We start from the raw sequence: 13,959 nt of genomic DNA, 5'->3' as shown, positions 1-13,959 counted from the left end.
TTAAATTGTTCTCCCTTTTGAGTAGTGTGATGAAATCTCTTGTGGTTCTGCTTTGTCGCAGCCAGGATGTGAGTCATCCTTTTTTTCCACACTGTATATCTCAACCTGTTTAGTCACTTAGTAGCCTTCTCGGTTGCCAGAGAGAACTATTTTCACATAACTTTTACTATTGTGTATTGTTTTAAGTGTTCTATTTTATTGTTAGTTACTATTGTAAATCTCTTATTGCTCTTAATTTATAAACTTAACTTAGTTATGTGTGTCTAGGAAAAAAGCATAGTATAAAAAGGGTTCTGTACTACCTGCAGTTTCAAGCTTCCAGTGGGGGTCTTGGGATGTGTCCTGGGCAATAAGAGCAGACTGCTGTACTCCTTCTTCTAGATGTAACAGTTGGTAATATTTTTATATATTTGCTTTTTATTTTAGTCTTCACTCAAGAATATGAGTTTTTGTTGTTGTTGTTTTACTGGTTTCTTTAGAGAGAAGTGGGGAGAGAGCATGAGAAAGAAACATTGATGTGAAAGAGAAACATTGATCAGTTGCCTCCCTTATTTGCCCTGACTAGGGATTGAACCCATAGCCTTAGAATGGGCCCTGGCTGGAATTAAATCCACAGCCTTTTGGTGTATCGGACAATGCTCCAACTGACTGAGCCATCCAGCCAGGGCTTATATATTTACTTTTTTTTTTTGACCTTTGTACTTTAAAGAAAATTACAGGGATCATGACATTTTACCCTGATACACTTCAGTATGCATCTCTAAAAAATATGTTTCTGTGCAAGAACAGAGCTATTTATATAATAATAAAATTAAAAATCATTCCTAAGTTGATCCAATATTCACATTTTTCCCAATTGTTCGAAAGATAATTTTACAACTGATTGCTTCAAACCAAGATCCAGTCAAGTGACAAGCATTTCCTTTGGTTGTTAGGTTTCTGCATTACATTCTCTTATCTGGACAAACAACCTCCAGCTCCCTTCCCCCATCACACTGATTCCCTGAGAAGACCAGGTCAATTTTTATAAAATGCCCTACCTTTTGGATTGTTCTCTTTCCTCAGGGTGTCATTTAACTTATTACATCTTCTTTTTCTTATAAAGTGCAAATTAGTTCTGGGGCCTTAATTGAATTAAGGTTAAGCATTTTTGTTAAGACATTGTAGATATTCTTTGTGTACTTCCTGCTGCATAATATTACATGACATATAATATCATCATTGATAATGCTAAAAATAGTTAAGGGGGTCATGATGAAATTTCTGTTATAAAATTATTTTAATTCTCTTGCTACCAAACTGGGTAATCTGGAGAGATTTTAGCATCAATGAATAATCAAGATTTCTATTAAACTTTTTACATAGTAGTTTTATGATCCATTAAAGATGTAAAATGGGACTTTATAATTGCCTTTTTTCCCCTACGTATACTAGCTAGAATTCTTCTATAAGGGAAATTTCTCCATCAATAAAAGTAATTTTGTTTATCTTGAAATGTTGTTCTTAACAAGATAAACGTTTAACTCTTTTCCTGCACTAGTTTTCAATTAAGGAATTAGGGTAGAAACTATCTCCAATGAGAACAAATATTATTGTGAGGTTAGGGGAAAGAGCAGGCTGTCTCCTTTTTTATATAGCTTTATGATCTCATGGACATTTATATTCAGTGCAATTCAAACTAGAGTTATTATTTATTAAGTTAAATTTCTGTTGTTCTTCACTTTTACTAACACCTTAATACACGAGGTCTGTCTGGAAAAAGTCCAGCCATTGTTAATATAAGAACAGTTTGTGCAATTTCAGTGTAACCTGTCAGCCAAGGAGAGTGGACTGAAATGCACTAGTATAAATAATGATGACTTCACTGTGCTAATCAGTGGCGGCAGTAGACACTGTTGACTGAGCATGTGTACTGTGTAGCCATCGCATTCAAAATGAATGAGCTAGTAGAGCAAATCTGCATCAGATTTTGTGTTAAGCTTGAACATTCGTCTGTGGAAACTTCAGATGATTCAGAAGGCTTTTGGGGACGATGCAGTGAGTGTAGAGATGCCATACAACAAAAATGGCCGCAGCTGTGGGCAACTGGTGATTGGCAGCTTCATCATGACAACACGCTGGCTCATGCATCATGTATCGTGCAGAGTTTTTGATGAAACTTTAAATCACTCAGGCGACTCAGTCCCACAACATCTCAGATTTGGTGCCCTTCAACTTCTGGCTTTTCCCAAAACTAAAATCACCTTTGAAAGGGAAGAGGTTTCAGACCGCCGATGAGATTCAGAAAAATACAACAGGGCAGCTCATGGCGATTCCAACAAAGGATTTTGCAGAGTGTTTTGAAGAGTGGAAGAGATGCTGGGAGAATCGTGTGAGGTCTCAAGGTGCCTACTTTGGGGGGCACTGAGATGTCATTGTGCTGTGTACAATATTTCTTATATCTTCAATAAATGTCTCTATTTTTCATAGTACGTGGCTGGATACCTTCTGGACAGACTTTGTTCACCATTATGTGTTCCTTTTCTTTAGGTAGCATCTGTTGGTTTTCTCCAAAAATCAAGTCAGCTTATTTTAGCCTCCTTCTCAACCGCCATTCTGTTTTAATCAGTCATGGGTTTTTTTGATGTTTATCTGCCTGTTATGTTACTTTTCAGATTTAAGGTGGTATCTTTTGACTCTCACCATTCAATTGTGATATAACATTTACACATCTATATTTTCCCACCTTTTTCCTATCTTTGGTTTCCTATAAAATTCACAGTTAAATTTATTCAGTGCACCCATCATATACCCCTTTTTTTTTTGGTTAACATAGAGACTGTCGAACTGCTGTGATCAGTGTGGGCACGTGTTAATTCTACTTGGTAAAAAGGCTGGTAATTGATTTTGTAAGGGGCTTGATCTTTTTGCCTGGAGTGATGAAGAACTTTATAATAATAGAGCTATGATATATTTCAGGTTCAGAGTTTGCATCTGGACAGGTGTCCACATAGCATGTCTCTCAGTATGAACATTTAGGTCTTTTATTTCAGGGACTCCTACTGTGTGTTTATTGACTTTTTCACTGACTTTTGTATCTATCACTTTCTCTCTAGTTCCTTTTGTCTATTTACTTGTTTCACTTTTTGCTTGTCTCATTGCTTGCTGTGCTTTTCGACAAGTCTGTTGTCCTTTGTATATTCTGTAATTGAGTGCTAAGTCTTCATTGATTTTGTCTTTATTTTCTGTCTTGTGTTACAAGTTCCCATTTCACGTCTTTGTATTGTTTGTTCATTTTTTTCTTGAGTTTATTGCTTGTATCATAGCATTCTTTTTTATTTTTGTTGCTTATTTTTATAATCATGTTGGAATGTTATCGTTTTCCTAGAAATTTTCAAGTAGCCTGAAATGTTTTAACCTTTATTTTCTTTCTTTTTAAATCTTTATTATATTTTTTCCATTACCATTTAGTCCCCTGATCTTTATTTTGTGTGTTTTCTTCTTATATTTTTCAATGGACATTGTGGTTTTACTTTTGGTTTTCTTCTTCATATTTGGACCAGCTTCTGGAATCAGTTGGAGGCTAATGATTCTCAATTTAAGAGCCATCTTTTGTTAGCATGAAGAAGGCATTATCTTTATTATTAGGTGTCTTTTTTTTTTCACATTTCCTCTTGTTTAATCCAATCTTTTTCAACTCCTTTCTTCTCTTTAGTTCTATTTACTGGCTTCCAAATTGTCTCTGTTTTGGAGAGACATCCTAAAATATATTGTACATCATCCAGTATGTTATTATTGAGACATCACTTTTGGTTCCATGTCTTCTCCAAGCCTCTTCTTCTCATTGCTCTGTTGCCAAGTTTTGGGCCTGCTTTTAGCAGTTCTGATTTTAGATGGGGTCTTTTCCTCCTGCGAAGAAATCCTGTGTGATGTCCTGTCACCACTGAGATCCTCCGACCTCTTGGCTCCTCTGTGAAGCTCCTGCTGTATTCTCCACACTGGGGTCACCTACAGCACTTACTCAGCTGAACCCCTTCTTCCTCAGAAATTTTGGTTGAGAGCTATCTTCTCTCTTCTACCTGTAGATATTGATTAAGGCTGTGTGTATTTCCCTCCTTGATGCTATGTGGGGTTTTCATAAAGAAAGGTGAGAAGAGTCTGGGAGACTGTCGTTGTCCTTAAGGAACTCAGAAGTGCAGACGTTACTAATTTTTTTGATCTTTCTTTTTCTGCATCCAGGAATATGTAGTAATGCAGCTGCTGTCACTGCTAGCCATGGTTGACTATATTTTAGCCCACAGTGAGTAACTGCTAGAACAACAATCTAATTGGGATCATTCTGAGCAAGTTTGTTTTCTTGTGTAGTTGGATAGACAATGAAGAAAACTTCTAAACCAAGAAAAACATTTCACGTCATCTCTGGGGTCTACCCATCTTCTTAAAAACTTCTGTTTTACTTTGAAACCTAGAACTTTTTCTTTTTATACTGTCTGACAAAGCAGATATGTAAACCTAACTTCTTTAACAATTTTAAAATTTAAATTATTCAAGGTAATTAGTTGTGCTTGTGTCATAGGTTGTCACAGGTTGGGTTCTCCAGGAATCAGACTTTGAGATAGAGATTAGCATGCAGAATGTTTTCTAGGGGTGCTCTTGAGCTTCACCCTGGGAAGGGTGGTAAGGAGGTTGGTGTAGGTACGTGTTGCGTTGCTGTGCAGTTCCAGTGAAGACTCAGCCTCCACCCCACAGGGAGCTCTGGAGACTAAGACTTCTTAAGCCAAGTGTTTAGTAGTTATTAATCTCTGGCCGGGCAGGGTTTTATGAACTTTTTAAGCTTTGTCTTAATATAATAAACAATATAATATTTCTCTTTACTGAGAAAACAAAACTTCTGTTTTGGAATAAAGGTACAAGGAAAAACTCAAGTACTATTAATGGGTTTTGTTTGCTTTTCAGCTTGGGCAATGGTAGATGGTGGGTCAAATGTGAAAGCCCGCACTGCCTACAATGAGAAGACCCCACGGATCGTTGTGTCTCGCTCCCATTCAGGAATGGTCAAACAGGTTGCTCTTCAGACTTTTGGAAACCAGACAACAATTATCCCGGCTGGTGGTGCTGGTATGTTTGTCCTCCCCTGTGATGCCTATAAAGTATTCCCAGCCTTGGCAGGGACCTTGACAGGTCAAGGCTCCTGTCAGGAGAAAGGTTTGGTTGCCATGCATTTGGGAAGAAACTTCAAGAGAAACATGGTCTCCTGCTTGGCTGTGTCTAGAGTGGGATTTCAGTCATACCTGCCTTCTTGTTAAGAAACACTCTTCCAGTAGAAACAATCGATTTCACAGTAGTGATTTCTGTTCCTGTCAGTGATGTACTGTCAGTTTTTTTTTAAATATATGATCTGATTCAAAAATAACTCTCCTACTAGTTTAACTGTAGGAATATTAGAGAGAGAAAGAAAGCTCCAAGTACTTCATGATGCTTCATATGGCAGAAGGATGCCAGGAATCATCATAAGTGTTGTTACATGGCTCATCTATGGAGGACTTTCGACACCTGTGAACTTCTTGGCTTGCATGTCTGGGATGAGCCAGAGAGTCAGGTGCCCACCCAGCTAGCTTAATGTATATTCTGTATTGTTATATTGCCCGAATTATACATCAGGGGCTAGCTGGGCTTAGTCTTTCAGAAAAGTCCAGATGGTATATATTTTAGGCCTTGTAAGTCATATAAGGTCTTTGTTTTCTTTTGTTTTTTAAACTACTTTTCCAAAATACAAAAATCATTCATAGCTTGAGATCTATATAAATGTGAATTTGGCTCATGGGCTGTTTGCCCACCCTTATTTTGAATACAATTTAATATTATAAAAGTGATTTAATGAAAATAATGGTCAAGAACATTTGTGTTTGAAAGCCTTTTAAGCACAGTAATAAGGGGAAAATAATGCTTACTAACTTTTAGCCTAATAGTTTTACTTTACTGATCACATATAATTGCCTTTCTTAATACAATTTTATCATTTTGTAATAGTCTGTCTGTTAGGTTGATTAAGAACAATAGTGGCCAAAATGCTCAGTAGGAATAGGATAAACTAGGTTGTAGATGATCTAGTTTCTTCTATGGTCTTTTTATTATTTTATTTTTAAATTCTACTTCTTACAAAGAGGACATAAGATAGTAGTGTTATTTTGTATTTTCTTCTTTCAAATCCAGCCTTACCACATTTTCAAGTGAAACCTGTGTGTGTTTAATTTCAGTATAATATTCAATAGGAAATGATATGTACTGAATGTATTATTTCATAGAAAACAGCCACAACATGGATGTAAATTTTAAAAATTGTAGACATATATTTGGTTGTACTTGAGAATAACTAAATAAGTTATTTACTTTACACTATACATTTTTTTCATTTGGGTTTAATTTCTGGGCTGTTACTTTAAAAAATACCTATTTAAAATAATTTTAGACTTAGCATTTGCAAAGATAGTACAAAGAGTTCCTGCACACCCTGTGCTGCTATTTTTAACAATGCACTAAGAAAATGAAGCTACTTTCTTTAAATCTTTCCCACAATCACCTAATTCTTGTGTTTATCTTTTAGGTTATAAAGTTTTAGCGCTCTTGGATGTGCCTGATAAGAGTCAAGAAAAAGCCGATCTATATATTCATGTGACATACATCAAAAAGTGGGATATATGTGCTGGCAATGCCATCTTAAAAGCCCTTGGGGGGCATATGACTACCCTGAGTGGTGAAGAAATCAGTTATACTGGTTCTGACGGCATCGAAGGAGGGCTCCTGGCTAGCATCAGAATGAACCACCAAGCTCTAGTCAGAAAACTCCCAGATCTAGAGAAGACAGGACATTAATAAGCAACGTTGATTATAGATCACAGCTCTTCCAGAGCTGACATGGTCAGCCTAACACGGTGGAGGCTTCAAACGATCAGTGGAAACTATGCATGGTTAAGGCCATCCCAAACTTTTTAAAGTATTTATGAAGCATTGGAGACTTCTTTTCCCTGTAATAGGATGCAAGATCAGGGAAGATGGATTGCTTCGTGTCTCAAGTATTGTCTTTATTTTTGAGACTATTTTCGTACAGTTGTCACACACAAGACATATATATATTTGTGAATTAATCTATAACTGAGTCTACATTGTGATGAGTCACCATTTTCACACAACATCATGAATCTTCACTGTTAGTACTTTCATGTAGAATTGGGCTGAAGAAAGGATTGATTTCATATAGATGTTTAATATTACTTTATACTTATATCTCATTGAAAATAAAGTAATTTGGGGTTTTTAACCCCTAATTCAGATGGAAAGCACAAGAAGCCACATGTTCGTTAGTATGCAACAAATGCTCTATTTATCTGTTCCTGAATATTTCTTATGGATTAAAATAGAAAAAGCTTAAATTGTTTTTTTTCTTTGAAATTTCAATAGCAGGTTCACCAGCTGGTAGAGAATATAGATGTATGGTAGTTGTGTTGTAATTTCTGTGTGTGTGTGTTTTGTTTCTATAATGAACAATAGGTTTGTACCCATAGGTTCAACTTTTCTGACATCTTGCTGTTGATTTTCATTTGCCCTATAGACAGAGCATGATTCCATCCTTTCCCTCTTGACCAACATTTTAGCCTTTTACTCGTAAGGTTTGGATTAAGACTTCAGGGTTAGCATTCCTTTTTGGTACACTTTCTCATTAGGGACAAAATATGCTATAAGGCACTACAAAAATATAAGGAATTCTATTACTAATTGAAAGTTGACACTATATAAATTGGGCTAGATTTCATTATTTTCAAAAGCTTTAAGTACTTTTTAAAAATTTTGCCAGGTCTGTATATATTCTCTCATCATCAAGAATGAGTTATGGTTGCTGTTATCATTAATAAATGGATCTAACCTAACCAAACTCAAAGTAGTAAATTTTGAGCTATTTTATAATTGCCCTTCAGATTAAAATAATGCAGGTTAAAATGAATTTTTGAAGCATTATTTTTCTAGTCAGTATGCAGGATGTGGTTGGAAGAACAGTTATGGCATGTTCACAGTGTCACTGTAATTAGAACCTTGCTTTGTGAATTACCGTTGGGACGTCTGAGTTCTCTCATTGTGATATCTGAAAACTTCATGTATGCAAGCAGTACCATGATTTCATGTGACTTTGATATCCTTGTATTTTGTAACACTGATAAGGAGAGGAATTTCTCACAGTTTCTTTCCTCCCCGCACCCTTCCTTCCCCTAAAGCAATTTTCCATTTGTTTCCTATCTTGGAGGTAAACTTGACCAAAGAAGGAACAGCCTCACCTGGTGGAATGTGCATACGGTTTTAGGTTTGCATATAACACTGTCATCCAAAGCCCTTTAATTCCTCATTAGGAAATTGAATATAGCATGATGCACATGTTTCCACCCAGTCTCTAGTGACTGGCCAAGAATCTGATAGGCCTCACTACATAGGCTTTTATTTAATGAAAATTTATCTAAGAATTTGGGTAGTTGGAATACTTGATATTTAAACAGGACTTAGGAATTTTGAACAGATCATTGAAAACTTACTTCATCTTTTTACTTTGCAACGAAATGAGAAAATCCTTTTTTTCTCAGGAGACATAGAGAAAATGCATATAGTGTTTCCAGAGTTCTGTAGTATAGAAGTATTTTTGTCAGTGTAATATTAAACTTAGGGAAATAAGACTAGTGTAGTAGGAAATGGAATTTCTTTAATTGGATTTGGGGTTTTCTACCCAATATTATATGGAAACTTTAGTAAGTATAATTGTTTTGGTTTTATTTTTAATTTTATTAATTGCATGTAGATAATGACTTTGTGAAGGAATTGTGTGCAAAAATTAAGATATTGGCTGTCAGTTAAATGCATTATTTTTATAATTTGTTTGGTATAGTCTAGTTACTAATGATTTGCAAGTGCTTTTATAGAAAGTCTTTAAATTTTTTGTTTCTGAAAGTCAGTATACATCACAGAACTAATATAACTACAAAGAACAGTATTTATATTTATTTATGTAAGACATTATTTGCCAGCACATAGCCAAACACCTTCATGAATAAGTGAGGCATGTACTGCCACCTAGGATTACATAAATTATTTCTAAAATGTAGCAAAATAACTAGAGTTTACTTTTAGTGACTCTCACCTCCCCAACTCCTGGTCTTCCCTTTCCTTCATCTTTGTCCTTATTTAGAGGGTCATTTTCCCTTAAAATTGAGTTTTACACATCACATTAGTAAAAGCTGCAGCATGAATAACCTCAGTAGCCATCAGCTATCCCCTTTTTCTTCCTCTCTTCATTTCTACCTCGCTCCCTTTCTCCCTAGCCCCTAATGTTATCATTTTATTTCTGCTCTTCTTTCTTAACCAATATACTCTTCCCCAAACCTTATCCAGGAATTCTTTCACAGACATATTTTTCTTAAAATTGGCTGCTGGAATCTTACAGTAGAACTGAGACTCTGGTAGTTCCCAGTGATAGATCAATCCTGATGGAATCCTAGCTGACCATTTTCAGACTCCCTGAAAAAAGTGAAGTAAAATCACTTCAAAACCACAGAGCTTTGGGCTGTTAAATCTAATCCAGTGCCTCTGTCTTTATAAAGCAATTCTTCCAACCTATCCTTCAAAGAATGGAAATGCAGAAAATACAAGAGTTGGGTATATAAGCCTGTTTGAGAAAACTTGCTTTTTCTTTTAGTTTTCATGCTTGACTCCTTATTTCAGTTGAGATGACAAGGACCTACAAGGTAGGTCCTGTCTGTCCTTGGTATTCAATTGTCCCCTTTTCCTCAATTGTAGGGTTTTTTAAAAAATTTAAATTAATATTCAAGTGAATTGTTTATAGCTGTATAATGAAATAAGCATTTTGGTGTGTTTTAGGTAACAATTGTGCAAACTCTGCTGGGTGCTCCCTTTCAATATTGTGCAAACTGGGGCAGAGAAGTGGGGGAGGGTCAGTGGCTAAGAAAAGGGTGGGAAAGAGGAAAGACAGCTCAGGGGAAGGGTAGCAGAGGGAGGAGGCAAAGCACACATCTGCCCTGACCCTTGTGATCAGGAACTCTGCCTTTGTCTCAAGCCCTTGTCTCAGATATTTAATTGAAATATTGGATTTCACTCAGGCATTGAAGGTGACAACTATCCCTGATAGCCCAAGCATAAAGGAAAGCAGGAGTGCACTCCCATTCCTCAGAAAAGAGAATACCCAGCTTGTCTCTCCTAGATTACACCTTGAAAATGGCCTTATGGATACCATTTTTGGCAAGTTAAAAATGGAAACTATTTGGGTTATTCTAACTGCAATTACTTAGTTATGTGCTGATTGCTCCCGGATAGAAACAATTTTTCATTTTGATTATTTTCTGTATATGCCTACAAAAGTCTATTTTGTAACTGTTGCATAAAATAAACCTAATCTATGGTTTTATTTTTATCCTAAAAAAATGTGCCTTAACAATAGGGCATTGTATGTTAAGGGAAAACAAAACCTTTTTTTTAACGGATAGGGAAAATAGGAACTTTTTGCCATTAAAATTTAAGTTCTTTTAAAATGTTTTTAACATTAGAGTTGGGAAAATTCATTAAAGTTAAATAAAACTGATATAAAATTATTTTTGCATAATCTAGCATTTACAACAAAAGTACGTTTTTTATAACTGGCATCTATCTTGATATATAGGTTTGAAATAACACTTTATCCTTTGGTTTTTAATTTTAATTAATATAAGATCAAAATATATTACATTTTTAAAGTTTTTACTTTTAAATCACTTTTAGTATGCTATTATATGTTCTCCTAGTATTGAGTCACTTCGGTATTAAAAAAATAGCTCTTTATTCATTGTGCCATATCAGTAATTTATTAATGTTCAAAAATACTATATGTCGTATTACATAACAAACCAGAGCAGTTTCTAGGTGGGGGAGGGTTCTGATTACCAGTTACTGTGTGGGCAAGAAGAATTAAACTTCATACTTCAAAAGGAGGTTTTGCTTTTGTGATTTGAGGTGCTGGTTATGTAAGTTGTTGATTTTTATTTCCTCAAAGCCTGGCAGATGTTCTTATTGCAAGTTTTCATTGGTAAAGGCTTCAGGGAAGCTTTTTCTTTTGTTTAATTTTAAGGTTTGGTAGTGAATTAATTTTGTGGGAAAGTGAAATACAGTTTTCCTTTGAGATAAAATAATATAATCCAAACTTTCAGGAGTTAAGGATGATGAATGGTATTAAAACATCTTGTTATATATTGTGTTTGTAATGGTTCCCAAACTATTATAATTAAGGTAGTTTGTGTAATTGCAAAAGCAGAAACTGATCTTTGACTGTTATAATGTTCCATTAAAATTCTCTTTGAGGTGTATGTTATACACATAGTAAATTATTATTCAAGGAAGAGTCTGTATTTTTTTAAATAGAAAATATAGATTACCAAATCACCATTAGATCTATTAGCCTACGAAGACTTCATCTTTCTCCTAAAGGCGAAGCCCTCTTCTTCATTTATGTTAAGTTAAAGAGAGAATGTTTATGGGATTTGATTTATGTGTAAAATGTGGACTTCAAATTCATCTGCCCTTACATCCACCATTGGCAGTAGCTAAAGGTAGCTTCATAGCCCAACAGGAGAGACCACGTTCTGCCACGATGAACTGTGGTGCTGCCAGTGACTTTCCCCCATTTGATGGTGTTACTTGCACTACTAGATGCATGTATGCAAGGGGTTGAATTTACACTAAAACTATGAAGTGGTGTTTCCAGCCTATGCTCCTGCCACTTCAGACTTTGCTTTTAATCACCCTCACTTTCTGTCAGTCTCTTTCATATAATGGGCTATTGATGACAGGGTTAAAGTAAAAATATCTTTGAACACCCCTACCCCTTCATACATTTAAAGCTGTAGAGGAACCAGGCCACATCCTATTGCCAAGACATGCTTAGACACCAGAGTTTACTTGGCATGCTGTACCCTGCCTCGCCCGCACCACCAATTTGAAGGAAGGGAGGGGGAGTCCCAACCTCAGACTTCAGTGTCTACTGGGAAGTAGAACTCTCCCCTTTCCCTGTTTTCAGAGCATTTGTTTTTTGCTTTTGTTTTATTGTTCCTCACCTATCACACTCATTTGTAGACGTGCTGTTGTAAACTGTCAAGGATAGGGATTATGTACCTTGGTGAATTTTATGTTTCTGCTTCAACCCTGGTAGCCCAGTGTTTTGAACAAATTAGGTGCTTAATGTATGTTGAACTAAATTGCATAAAGGGTTCCTACTAGCATTAGCATCTCTTGGTTCAGTTGTGTAAGCTGGTTGCTTGTTTTATTTTCTCTGCAAATATTTATGATTATCAACCCCACACACTAAATTACTTTTTAAAGTTTTGCTTTGGATACTACCTCTCGGCCAATTAGCTCTAGAAAATGTGATTGCCTCCAATGAAACGGTTATCCCAAACTCTGCCCTTGGATATACTTTGCCAAACAAATTTGAATTTTCTGAATAAATTGGTCATGTCTGAAATGCTGTGTCACATCTGCTTTTTTCCTTTTATTTCTTAGCTATGTATACAGTTCAAGGGGCATCAGATACAGTCACCATGTGCAACTGTCACACTATCCATTTGAAGAACCTGCTCATCCCGAACTCTGTACCCATTAAACAGTCACTCCTAATAAACCCTTTCCCAGCCCCCACAACACCTGCTTTCTGCCTCCATGAATGCATCTACTTTTAAACTCAATTATGTGGGATTCTCTGTCTTCTCTCACCATTTTCACAAAATTCGTGTTTGAGACTGTGTATGTGACAAAAATAGCTATAACAAAATTATAACTTGAATCCTTTATTAGATTTTTTAAAAAAATAACAAATGGAAGATAGAAAAAGCAAAAGAAGAAAACAAAATTATAGGAAGGTGGTAAGGAAAAAACGTATAATGAAAAAGATATCCAAGGCCTTCCTTTTCCTCAATCTTGGAGATGATAAGAGGTCATCCAGATCCCTTAAGATGTCTTAGTTTTTAGTTTCTTCTGAGGACAAAATAAAGCAAACTTCAGAACAATAGGACCTTTCATTCTATCACTGGCAAACCACACATCACCCTCTACTGGGCTGCTTTTAGCTACAATGTTTAAGTTCCTTAGCTACACTTACATATTGATATTCTTTCAGATGCTACATAATTTTTATAAAATTTTGCTTGTAATGTTTTCTGAGTATTGAATATTGTCAGTTTTGCAGATTAGCATTTTCCTCTTGACAAAGTGGATTATAAAAATGACAGGGTGACATACAAAATATTAGTTTCAAGTGTACAACATAATTTGACATCTAAATACCCTATGAAGTGATCATGATAGGTTTAGTAATCATCTGTCATCATACGTTATTACGATATTCTGAGTATATGTGTGTAATATGTCAACTATAGTATTTTTTAAATGGCAGAGCAGGGGAGGTATATGGGCTTGCAGGCTTGCTCTTTTTTAATCCTCATCTGAGGATATGTTTATTGCTTTTAGAGAAGGAGGAAGGTGAGGGAGAGAGAAACAATGTGAGAGAGAGACATCAATTAGTTGTGTCCCATACATAGCCTGACTAGGGATTGAACCTGCAACCTAGGTATATGCCCTGACCAGGAATCAAACTTGGGACCTTTTGGTGTACGAGAAGATGCTCCATCCAGCTGAACCACCCAGCCAGGGCTATATGGGCTTGCTCTTAAAGGTAGTGATCCTTGTTGTGGCTGGGAATTTGTAAGTGGTTGATATTCTGGAATGTTCTACCACTCTTTCCAGGTTCAGCAGGTCTCTCTAGGCTACATTTATATATGAGGTCTGTCCAGAACATATCCACCTATGTGCTATGAAGAAGAGACATTTATTGAAGAAGATACAAGAAACATTGTTCACAGGACAATGACACCTCAGTTCCCTTCAAAGTAGGCATCATGGGAC

At 35.9% G+C, this 13,959-nt stretch overlaps 1 protein-coding gene across 1 annotated transcript in view; it reads left to right on the top strand.

Annotated features, from left to right (window-relative positions):
• Window positions 1-12,523, top strand: part of BPNT2 (3'(2'), 5'-bisphosphate nucleotidase 2) — a 35,443-nt gene extending 22,920 nt beyond the window's left edge. Inside the window, exons 4-5 of the mRNA XM_045861042.1 lie at window positions 4,936-5,097; window positions 6,584-12,523. Of these exons, the coding sequence (XP_045716998.1) occupies window positions 4,936-5,097; window positions 6,584-6,852 (431 nt within the window). The 3' untranslated portion in view covers window positions 6,853-12,523. The remainder of the gene's footprint in view (window positions 1-4,935; window positions 5,098-6,583) is intronic.
• The last annotated feature ends 1,436 nt before the right edge of the window (window positions 12,524-13,959 follow it).

Source organism: Phyllostomus hastatus, unplaced genomic scaffold (genome assembly GCF_019186645.2).
Source record: "Phyllostomus hastatus isolate PE091 unplaced genomic scaffold, TTU_PhHast_1.1 phas_scaffold_21, whole genome shotgun sequence".
NCBI classification, from domain to species: domain Eukaryota; kingdom Metazoa; phylum Chordata; class Mammalia; order Chiroptera; family Phyllostomidae; genus Phyllostomus; species Phyllostomus hastatus.
Note: the sequence above shows the minus strand (reverse complement) of the source record. Positions and strands in the feature narration are given on the sequence as shown.